Here is an 11,097-nt window from a genome sequence, read left to right as displayed (position 1 = left end):
TTTTTAGTTCTAATCAGAGTTTTTGTGCTTCCTAAAGTCGACGTCAATATGCTGATTTCTGTGTAGTTCGCATTTCAAACTCACTTTTTTTTCGCCTTATCGCGCTAAATGTGCCAAGTTGAAGCTGGGAGTGCAATTCAGCAACTTGGAAGCGATAAAATAAATTCTCGCACTCAAAGATATTATGAAACTGACCTAATGAATATGCCAAGGTTAAGTTTATAAATAAATTACATAAGCGAAACGCAAATCAGAAGTTACGTCGCCATTCAGCTTTATCTGTATGGAAACCATGAATGAATTAAATAATATGTGCGTATTTCGCATAAAGTTATATTTTCAAGTTAAATACATAATCAAACTGCCGAAAATTAACCGCGCAATTTTCTGGTAACGGCTAATAGTGTCAATTGGCTATCAATGACAGCACTGCGTATCGATTGCAACCGATAATTTTCAGCATAGTGCTGCCCATAAAAACAGTGACTAGGCGCCTCGATTTAAATATATTAATATTTGAATATACATATATAGAGTTCATTTCTTTTATTTGCTTAATAACTAATAAATCTAATTTGTAGAGCAATTTGAAAGTACAGTTTATCACAGGAAACAGCAATCACCAAAATGCTATTCGCTACTCGTTCACAATTGGTTCAGTTTTCGAAGCAAAGATTTGGCGACGGGATGTTGATAAAACAAAACTTCCAAAATAAAAGTATATATAGCTATATTATATATAAATATATTATAAACATCTGTTTGCTACTGCTGATTCGTATAGGGTTCAATATCTCGCTGCTGACGCATTGCCTCAGTTTCAGCGCCCACAGCGCAAGCTAGCAGAGAGTTAACTGTTTGCTCTTCGCCCGCTTTATACACATAGCCGTTCGCTTTGTCAATGTGATTGCGCAGCCGGAGCATGCTGTCTGTACTGAATGCATCCAGCAGTTTAAAGGAAACCAGCGCATAATCCTCCACCATGGAGCAAATGGCCTCATTGAGCTTCTGATATTTGCGCATTGTGGGATCATCATCCAGTTTCTCTAGTAAATATTTCAGATCAAGCACATCCGTGTAGTAGTCAACGTTGAAGTGAAGCTTCGATTCATGTTTACGAAGCAGATCCGCCTTTGATAACACATTCACATGAGGCAAACTCATTCGCATCATCGTATTCAGCGCCATCAGCAACGTAGCTATGAATTTAGCTGGCTCGGAACAGTAATGCGAATCGATGAGATTGACTGTCACCAAATTGTAGCGCTCCCGTTCCAATCGCTCAAAGACTCGCGCCATGGCAGTGTGGTGAGTGTAGAGCTCCACTTGGCCAGGACAGTCGAAGAGAAAGTAATTGTGCGTTGCACTCAGTTTTCTCAGTGCCGGCAGCAGCCAATCTTCGAAATGCTGTTCCAGGTACTCGGCACAATGCATGAGTGCGCCGTTGGGTCCCAGTTGCATGTGCTCCATGCAATCCTCGACCGTAATCAGCTCCATTACGTTGACTACCGGCTGATAGGACATGTTGTCGTTGCCTGGATCCAGATTGACGACACCCACTTGCCGACCCAACTCTTTATAGAATTTATACGCTTCATTGCAGTACGTTGTCTTTCCAGAACCAGGTGGACCTATTATTAATTGGCCATAACGTGGATTTTCTACTCTCGGCTGAACGCGTTGCAGCATTTCGTATGTTTATTTATTATTGTTGTGATCAGTGTGACCAGGTAGAAATATCAAAAATAACCCAATATGTCTTACATGATGGTCACTTTAAAAATTCGATGTGTGACTGCAAAATACTCATTATGGCACTGTTATTCCGGTACATCCACCATAAAATCAAGTCACCCGATATTTACAGCTGATAATAAAAAATATCGACTATTTCGATTAATTAACATGGCGGTCTTTAATTAAAAGTACTTAATAACAAATAAACACACTTTTTATTAAAAATACATATAACTGACTAAAGTTTAAGATAGATAAATACATTTATTAATACTGATGCATAATTTGAGTAAATTTTAAATCTATATGAATTATTATATAGGTTAAAATTTGAATAAATAAATTCTCCAATGGGTATTACATACATATGAATTATTAAAAAATGTAGCGTGCATTATTTGATTATATTGAGAGTGCAATAAAAACGAGAGTCTTTGTAAATCACTTGAGTGCATCATTGGCTGCTGCTGCCGCTTGTGCTGTTTACTTGGCTTCGCCTTCAATTGACTCCTTTTGCCCATTGTTCTTCTGGACAAAGAGATCGGATGGCCCGACATGTTTAATCGGTATGATGCGTTCGGCTCCTTCAACTTTGGGATTTAAGGGGGGCACTGTTATAGTCAAAACACCTTCGTCAGTTAAAGTTGACGCGATGGCGTCTGCATTGTACTCCTTGGGTAGGGGGTAGCGACGTACAAAATGGCGATAGACGTGTCCGTGTTCGTCTTCGCGTTCCTCGTGCTTCCCCTCAACGATGACGCAATTATCCACCAGCTTAACGCTCAGCTCACCTGGCTCAAATAGCCCCACATCGAGGTGCACCTGATAATTGCCTTCTTTGTCCTGGCCAGTGGATCGGGTGTGGCCTATTTCGCCACTGTGCTTCTGGGCCACCAGATGACGAGCATGTGCACCCAACTGGGCAATCATACCCAATGTATGCAAATCCAAGGGATCGTGATGCCGTGAGTGCAGCCGACGATACATGCGATTGGGGAACATGTCGTGGCCATAGAAAATGGATTCAGGGCCATCCAAATTCAGCACAAATGGAATGTCTGGCATTTTTCTTATTTTTTCGCTTGAAATTAATTCACAAATTGAGAATCTGTATCTGGTGGAGGTTCACTGAACCCAGGCTACGACAGTGTGTTGCTTTCCGTGTGTAGGTGAGGGTTGATTTTTTAGCGGAGGTCTTGCTGGACTAATGTTCCAATCACAACTCAACTTGAATGTCGCGACGAAAATGTGAAGTTACTGAGAGCAGAGTTGACTTTTATACTCAAGCCAGGAAAAGCTCTGCTGTTGGGAATTTTCTGGATTGAATGCAGTTGCTCGAGCTTTTTGGAGCGAAAACATCGACTATTGCGACGAAATTGCGAAGTTCTGGGGCGCAGAACCGGCACATACAAAAGCTCGGCTACTGGAAGCAACAATTGGGAATTTATTTAACTTACTGCAGCATTTTAAAGTTTGAGCTTTGAGAGCGAACAAGTGAGTCAAGTTCTTCATGTACTGCAGCGGCAATTGGGAAGTGTCTGGATTCAATGCAATTTTTTCAACGTCGAGGTCGAGCTTTGAGAGCGCGCCAAAAAATAGAAACACAAACCGCAGACACCCTTTGCTAGAATTTAAACTCGATACATTTTACAAATAGTAAACAGCCAGCGGCTGCTGCTGGCGTCTGTCTGGAAAACAAAACAGTTAACGCAATTCGCATTGAAGCAGCGTCTGAGGTGAAATTCGATGATTGGCCGGTGGCGGTTGTCGCCAACGCTCAACCACAAAGCGACAACAACAATGAAAACCGGCTACAGGTTGGATTTCGATTAACAATCCGAATCTGAGTCCAGCTGCGGTTGCTTTATTGTAAATGAAGCATGCGGCTGATAAACATTAACATTGGCGCTGCCAACGCCGCCGCCGCTGTCGACGCCTTCGTCATCGTCTTGACAGTAGCTTCGCTCTTGCCCATTATAAGTGCCAACGATTCGTCAAACAGAGAATTTAGTGATCCGTCGGCAATCAAACCAGTTGAAAGCACTATTTCGAGTGCTGCTAATTTGCATATTAAACGAAGAAAAATAATGGACGCTACATACGAGCAAGTCAAAGATGTGCCCAACCATCCAGAGATCTACCTGATCGATGTTCGCAATCCAGAGGAGCTGACGGCAACGGGCAGCATCCCCTCCAGCCTCAATGTGCCCTGTAAGTATAATATTAAGCTAAATACACTTTATTTACTTGCTTGATATATTTATATTTCAATTGATTTTCAGTGCCCGAACTGGAGGCCGCATTAAATTCCGACTCAGAGGAGTTCGAAAAGAAATATGGACGCGCAAAGCCGGCAAATGATGCAAATATCATATTCACCTGTCGCTCGGGCAGACGTGCTCAGGAGGCCGCAGAGATCGCCAAGACTGTGGGCTTTACCAAGTAGGTTTCTCGTTTCCTCAGGTCTAGAATGTCGTCTATACAATATTAATATTTTACTTGCAGCTTGAGCGTCTATCGTGGCTCCTGGCTGGAGTGGGCCGAGAAGGAAGGTCTTCCACAGTAAGATCTAAAAAGCAAAACATTCCACTCTACACTTACTCTTTGGCTTCTAATATAATTTAATTCAAATTTACTAATATATTATATACATTTATTTAAACAATATACATATACGGTTGCGGAATAAATTTGAATTTAAATGCAATTATTGCTTATGCATATGTATGTATATATTTCTCTAAATAAACAAGTTTAACACGCACGATGAAATTGGTTCATACAAAAATATATAAATGCTGTAGATAATTGGGAGAGGGGGTAGAAGCTACGCCTATAATATAATTATTATTTTCACAAGATAAAATCTAATCTTTTTCACGCGCAGGTTATATCATAATTATATTAAAAAGCTGACCCCTTTACTACGCCCATGCCCATACCTCACACACACACACATGAACGCAAGCTCATTTTGCTGAGAAGACACAGCAATGTATACTCTCAATAAACCACTCTCACTACCCACCCTCTCTCTCTCTCTCTCTCTCGTTCTCTTCTATCTCTTATTTTTTGAACTGACCTACCACACTGGTGTTTGTAAATAAAAACTGCTTCGCTTTGTTAAATTTCTTGAAACTTCCATTGTTGAGCAACCATTAAGAGAAATGAAAAGTATTTTTACTTTAAATGCAATAATAGCATGCCCTCAACAAACACTATCTATGTAAATGCCAGCCGTATAAGAATATTCAAAATTGCATCAGCTGCCTTGTCGGGAGAGTGCGAGAACATTCTCGAATGCGTTGACATTTCCTATAAAAGGCAGCCGGCATTTTCTGCTCTCAACATTTGAACAAAGTACGTCAAAGTGAAAAGAACTGCCGATAAGCAGTAGCAAGCTAAAGAGAGAGCATTTCGCAAGTGATTTAAGTTATTACAAAGTAAATTCAACCAAAATGCGTTCGTTACCGATGTTTCTACGTATGGCCGAGGAGCTGACCAGGTTGCCGCGTGTGTCGCCGTTCCAGGCCTTCTTCCACGAGCCGCAGATGTGGACCGGCTTGACTGTGCCTCGCAATTGGCAGCAGATAGCGCGCACACAGGAGCAGCAGTTTACACCGGCTGCCACCATTGGCAAAAACGGCTACCAGGTGTCTCTGGACGTCAGCGAATTCAAGCCCAACGAACTGACAGTGAAGACGGTCAACAACAGCGTCGTCATCGAGGGAAAGTCTGAGCAGGAGGAGGATGCACAAGGTGGCTACTATTCCCGTCACTTCCTGCGTCGCTTCACTCTGCCCGAGGGCTACGAGGCAGAGAAGACAACGTCCAGCCTGAGCAGCGATGGTGTTCTCACCATCAGTGTACCCAATCCGCCAGCTGTTGAGGCGGCGCTCCAGGAACGCATTGTGCCCATACAACAAACAGGGCCAGCGGAACTGAATGTAAAGCCAAATCCTCCACTGGATCAGCCTGCTGCGAAGGAGCAGGAGAAGAAGGAGCAGTGAATCCTATACTATAGATATCCTAGTCCCGTAATAGCTGTAGAATTAGCATTTACATAAAAAAAGTACACAATAAACATAAACAAATCAAATACACTTTCGTTTTATTACGCTTGGCAGCAGCCACATGCACTCGGCGACCCTTCAACGCCTGCCCTGCCCCTTGGCTCGACGGCCGGTTCCTTGATGACGTCCACTTGACTCGCGTCCAACATTATTGCATTTCGCAGTTGCCGTTAGACACGCTTGTGTCTTGTTTGTTGGCCTTCGCGCATCGGGCAAATGATTCATCAGCCATCCGCATCCGGCGCTGCCATCGCACGAGGCCACTTGGTCGTTGTTCGTTGTCGTCGTCTTCTCAGTCTTCGTAGCCCCTGGGGCAGGCTATAAAAGCGCCGACAGCGCCATCAACAAATTTTATAAGCACTCGAGACGAGAAACCTATTAGAAATGACTTTGGTGCCGACCACGTATCGCGATCTGTCCCGGGAATTGGATCGACCGCGTCCACTCTACCAGCCATATGACTTCCAGCTGTACCCCTACCTATGGGACGATCCGCGCATCTGGTGGCCCACCAACAGCAGCAGCAGCGACTACTTGCGCCCTTTGGATGAGCTGGTGAGCAGGCGAGTGCGCAACCAGCTAATACAATCGACGCCCTACGACTGGTCATATCCCATGCGCTGGGACAACTATTACTCCGGCGAGCGGGTGCATGCGGATGAGAAGGGCTTTCGCATTGACATCGACGTGCGCCAGTTCCGACCGCATGAGATTGTGGTGAAGACCAACGATGACTACATCATTGTCGAAGGCAACCACAACAAGCGCAGCGAGGGCGCCAATGGCTACGTGGAGCGACACTTTGTGCGCAAGTATCTGCTTCCGCGTGGCTACAATGCCAACGAAGTCATCTCCGATATCTCCTCGGATGGCATTCTCACCATCAAGGCGCCGCCGCCGCCACCATCCAAATACTATACGCCCAGCGAACGGCTTGTCCGCGTTCATGAAACAGGAAAACTAGCGCTGCCCTGGAAGTAGCTGCGCCCCCTCTTTAGCTGCTGCTGACATCTTTATAGCCTCTCTCGCATCATTGGGAAATATTCAAATTCAAGGTGAACTATTTATGACCACCGTGTTGCATCGAGAATTCTAATTTTATTTTAAATGCACAAATACAGAAAAAACGCTTGATGCAATCTTAAATGCGCAATAAATTGAATTTTATGTCAATGGAATAAATCAGTTATAAAACACAACACATCTAGGGTTACCAGCGCTGTCATTTTTAGGGATTTTCTTGCTGTTTTGGTTCTTCTTTGTGGATTTTGCCAGAAGCAAAAGCAAACTGAAGTTACCCAACACGAAAATTTTAATAATGCGTTTTGCAGTAATTTTTTAACGACATAAACTTTATTGAATCCCAGCTAAACTAATACGAAAACTAAACATAAATAAAACTAAAAAATTTAATTTTAAATGTTTTTATATTTTTCGCCTTCCGGAACTATTCCGAAAAACAATGTTTTTTTTTTTAGTTATTTTAGATTATAATTACTAGTCTTCTGTTCATTAACATATATGATCTAATAAATACATTAGGTTTTTGGTGAGGAATGAGGAATGATGACACAGGTTGTGAGGCTGTTCTAGCTTCTAGCTTCCAGATTCTATTTGCCATTGCTGGCATTCTTCTCCTTCTTGTCCTTCTCGCTCTCCTTCGACTCGTCCTCGTTGCGCTTGACGTTCAGGTGAGCCGGACCCACTTGCTGAATTTGAATCACACGCTCCTTGGACTTGTCCTCGATGGGCTGTGGCTTTGGTACACTCACAGTAAGTACGCCATCAGACGATAGCGACGATACGACCTTATCTCCGTCGTAGCCCTTGGGTAGAGCATAGCGGCGCACGAAATGGCGTGAGATGTAGCCATGGTCGTCTTCGCGTTCCTCGTGCTTGCCCTCGACAACAACGCAATTGTCCACTACTTTGACGCTCAGCTCGCTGGGAGTGAACTGAGTGACATCCATGCACACCTGGAATCCGTCCTTGCCCACTTGCGAGAGTGGCCAGTGCCAGCCATCTCCAGATCCATTTGTGGACTTGGCCAAGTCACGCCTGCGACGGCCGGCCAAAATCTCTCCCACCGTCGACGCGGGATAGTCTGGGAAACTCCAGGGAGTCAATAGCAGCTGACGAGTGGTTTTAGGTTGCAGCTGAATTGGATGAATTCCCAATCCGTAATCGTAGAGGGGAGTGCGAGGCTCCTGCAGCTCGTTCATCAAAGAAATAAGTTGAGATAGCGACATTTTGCTTTTTATTTCTTTTTCTTTCACGTAAACCACTTTTCTAAAAAACTGAAGTAGTTTCAGACGTTTGCTTTTTTTTTTAAGCGCTGTGAATATCTTCACTTGATGATTGATATTTTTCAACTGAAGCAATGAACTCAGCCAGCGGCCTTTTATAGCCGGCTGAGTGGTTTTCTAGAAGCATCGAGCTTTTACGAGTTGAGTGCGAATCGGAGAAACAGAGCGAGAAACATCGCGTGCTTGCTAGAGTGTTCGTGTGTGTCACAAAAAAAGAGAATCGAATATACGAGAGAATGCGTGTTAATATTGTGTGTGTGAGAGCGGGAGAAAATGTCAGACGGTGCAAAAAGTCAAACTAAATAACAAAAGCAATTAAAACAGGCAACTTCGGAAGCTCATTCCAAACTCCTTTTTTTTTTTTTTTTTTTTTTTTTTTTTAAAAAGCCTTTTATTTATGTAATATATGTTTATATTTACATACAGACATGCATACATACATATGTACATCCATATGTGCATATGTATATGCACACGTCTGATTATGTACATATACGACTACATACATACATACATACATAGATACATATACGGATGTATGAGTGTACGTACATACATACAAACATAATATGTATGTACATACATACATATGCCTACGATTTTATTTTTATATTTTCAAATTGCATTTATTGGGAAACCTAGAAATTGCATTCAAAATATATTTGTAGGGCTGTATGTACATACCAAAAATAATACACACATACACACATATGTACGATTGGGTGTACTTTCGAGAAACTAAATCATCGTACATACGCAAAAATGTGCCTATGTACAATACATACTTATGCAAATATACATACACATGCGCATATGTAAGTATTCATATGCATACCTATGTATGTATGTATTAATATGCATGTTCCTAAGAACACATGCATACATATTTACGCGCACACGCACTATGCACGACAAAGCACCGAAGAATACAAGGTACACATACATTCATCTCGACATGTATGTATTGCATATGCTCATATTTGTCACTACTATAAGTATTCCCTCAACAATTGTATTCCCAATTTTCAAGAAAAGTTAAGCCAAATTTAATTTTAAATTAATTTTATTTGTTTCTCACAGTAAACATAAATGCAAATACATAAGGGTCGAGTGTTGCCGCTGCTCTTTTAAATGGCATGAAATTAGATTTACATGAATGGATGAAAATACGAATTACATTACATGTACATAGCTAACAAAATGGAATTTTTACATTTCGATACCTTATAGCTAAATGTGACGTAGTTTGTGATGTTTATGTGTATGTGTGTGTGTGTATGGGTATGATTTTAGTCTTGCACTCTCAGAACAGTGTGGCAACACTCAGTTTTCGACCAAGCTTCTCCTTCGAAGTTCACCTATTTGCCTGTCTCCATTTTCTCGCTACCATTTTCGCTCTTCCCTTTGCCATCAGCGCTCTCTGGTGCCTTGACGCTGAGATGTGCAGGGCCTGTTTGTTGGATTTGAACAATTCGTTCTTTTTTGGCCTCCTTGCTGGGCGGTGGAGGCGCCTTTAGAGTCAGCACACCATCCGAGGAAACAGTGGAGACCACATCGTTGCCATCATAGTCCTTGGGCAAGGTATACTTGCGCACAAAGTGGCGCTGGATCAAGCCGTGTCCATCCTCACGCTCTTCGTGCTTTCCCTCGACGATAATGGTCTTGTCCTGCACCTTAACAGACAGCTCGCTCGGCTTAAACTGTGCCACATCCATGCACACTTGGAAGCCATCTTTGCCAACAGTGGGCAGCAGTGAATTCTGCCCAACGGAGGCTCGACGACGTGCGGGCAACAACTGATGGCTTCTCTCGTAGGGTGAAAAGTGAGAGCGGCGACGATGCAAGTGATGGGGTATCACCAGACGTGGACGGTGGAATAACTCGTTCACATGCAGTCCAAAGCCAAAGTCATCGTCCAAGAAGTGGTCCCAGTCGCTGTAGGCGCTATCTAAATCGCGAGCCAGACTCAAGAGTGGAACAATTGACATTTTTACTCTTTCACTTTTTTTTGCTTGGTAAATAATCGAAACTTTGTCTTTTTTTATTGCTTCTGCGTAGCAGACGTGTTTTAAACGACGGTTTGAATAGAATTGAAGAGGCGCAAGGAACGCAGCGGGTTTTTATACCGACGCCAAACTGACTCACACACACAGAGAAAACATATTGGTGATTGTTCTCGTTCGCTCTTGAATTTACTCGCTCTTTCTGTCGGCAAGTAAATATGTACGTATGTGTGTGTATGTGTGTGCCAGCCGGCATTTTATTTTGTTTGCTCTCTTTGCCACAAATAAAAATCTACCAGTTTCTTGAAATTTCTGTGCGTGGTAAATTTGTAAATAATACATACATATGTATGTATGTGTGTAAATACATACTACGTACATGCATGTGCCTATACAAATACTATATGTATGTATGCATGTACTATGTGCATATACGATATTTTAAGTATTTCTTTATTTAAACCGCCTGCATTTTAAAATTCGTATGGCATTTTGCTAAAATGTTAAAGTATATTTAGGGGACCACTGGCAGAAAAACGCATCCACTCAGACGTCAACTTTGCCATTTTGCAAGTACAATGAACTTGCAGTCTCTGTTTGCCGAGACCGGTTTGTTTGTCATTCTTTATCCTCGTTTTCTTTTCTCTGCATTGCAATCATGTATATACACACATACATACATATGTAATATACTCGTGCATGTAGATGTATCTGTGTGTAAATGTAAATTCTCTTTTGAGTAAGTTGCACATGCATTTAAGGGAAATTTGCAAGCTTTTAAGTCAAGCAACTAAATGTAGCATAATGCTACTGGTTAAGCTTTTCATGCACAGATATGTATGTACATACATATGTATGTATACGAATGGAGTTGAGAGTAGTGGTGTCGAAAAGTTCCCTGAAAAATTCGGATATTTCTCCCAAATAAAATTTCTCGAACAATTCTCACGTACACACTAATGTACACACAGATGTATG

The 11,097-nt window shown here is 42.2% G+C and overlaps 7 protein-coding genes across 7 annotated transcripts; 3 read left to right on the top strand and 4 right to left on the bottom strand.

Moving 5' to 3' along the window:
* Positions 1 to 713: 713 nt before the first annotated feature.
* LOC6581986 (GPN-loop GTPase 2) lies at positions 714 to 1,745 on the bottom strand. Its single transcript, XM_002007663.4, has one exon. It carries the CDS (start codon positions 1,687 to 1,689, stop codon positions 766 to 768), a length of 924 nt encoding a protein of 307 aa, XP_002007699.1. The 5' UTR covers positions 1,690 to 1,745; the 3' UTR covers positions 714 to 765.
* Positions 1,746 to 2,109: 364 nt separating this feature from the next.
* Positions 2,110 to 3,003, bottom strand: LOC6581985 (heat shock protein 67B3). Its single transcript, XM_002007662.4, has one exon. The coding sequence runs from the start codon at positions 2,800 to 2,802 to the stop codon at positions 2,221 to 2,223; it is 582 nt and encodes a 193-aa protein (XP_002007698.1). The 5' UTR covers positions 2,803 to 3,003; the 3' UTR covers positions 2,110 to 2,220.
* A 267-nt stretch (positions 3,004 to 3,270) lies between these two features.
* On the top strand, positions 3,271 to 4,501 carry LOC6581984 (rhodanese domain-containing protein CG4456). Its single transcript, XM_002007661.4, has 3 exons — positions 3,271 to 3,948; positions 4,020 to 4,179; positions 4,243 to 4,501. Exons 1-3 carry the CDS (start codon positions 3,618 to 3,620, stop codon positions 4,301 to 4,303), a joined length of 552 nt encoding a protein of 183 aa, XP_002007697.2. The 5' UTR covers positions 3,271 to 3,617; the 3' UTR covers positions 4,304 to 4,501.
* A 566-nt stretch (positions 4,502 to 5,067) lies between these two features.
* LOC6581983 (heat shock protein 22) lies at positions 5,068 to 5,836 on the top strand. The gene has a single exon (XM_002007660.4). It carries the CDS (start codon positions 5,196 to 5,198, stop codon positions 5,745 to 5,747), a length of 552 nt encoding a protein of 183 aa, XP_002007696.1. The 5' UTR covers positions 5,068 to 5,195; the 3' UTR covers positions 5,748 to 5,836.
* Positions 5,837 to 6,059: 223 nt separating this feature from the next.
* Positions 6,060 to 7,223, top strand: LOC6581982 (heat shock protein 27). Its single transcript, XM_044009553.1, has 2 exons — positions 6,060 to 6,865; positions 6,932 to 7,223. Exon 1 carries the CDS (start codon positions 6,195 to 6,197, stop codon positions 6,789 to 6,791), a length of 597 nt encoding a protein of 198 aa, XP_043865488.1. The 5' UTR covers positions 6,060 to 6,194; the 3' UTR covers positions 6,792 to 6,865; positions 6,932 to 7,223.
* Positions 7,219 to 8,193, bottom strand: LOC6581981 (heat shock protein 26). The gene has a single exon (XM_002007658.4). It carries the CDS (start codon positions 8,057 to 8,059, stop codon positions 7,421 to 7,423), a length of 639 nt encoding a protein of 212 aa, XP_002007694.1. The 5' UTR covers positions 8,060 to 8,193; the 3' UTR covers positions 7,219 to 7,420.
* A 968-nt stretch (positions 8,194 to 9,161) lies between these two features.
* LOC6581980 (heat shock protein 27) lies at positions 9,162 to 10,215 on the bottom strand. The gene has a single exon (XM_002007657.4). It carries the CDS (start codon positions 10,102 to 10,104, stop codon positions 9,475 to 9,477), a length of 630 nt encoding a protein of 209 aa, XP_002007693.1. The 5' UTR covers positions 10,105 to 10,215; the 3' UTR covers positions 9,162 to 9,474.
* Between the last annotated feature and the right edge of the window lie 882 nt (positions 10,216 to 11,097).

Source organism: Drosophila mojavensis, unplaced genomic scaffold (genome assembly GCF_018153725.1).
Source record: "Drosophila mojavensis isolate 15081-1352.22 unplaced genomic scaffold, ASM1815372v1 contig_74, whole genome shotgun sequence".
In the NCBI taxonomy this organism is placed as follows: Eukaryota; Metazoa; Arthropoda; class Insecta; order Diptera; family Drosophilidae; genus Drosophila; species Drosophila mojavensis.
The sequence above is the reverse complement of the archived record's forward strand: the minus strand, read 5'-3'. Positions and strand labels throughout refer to the sequence as shown.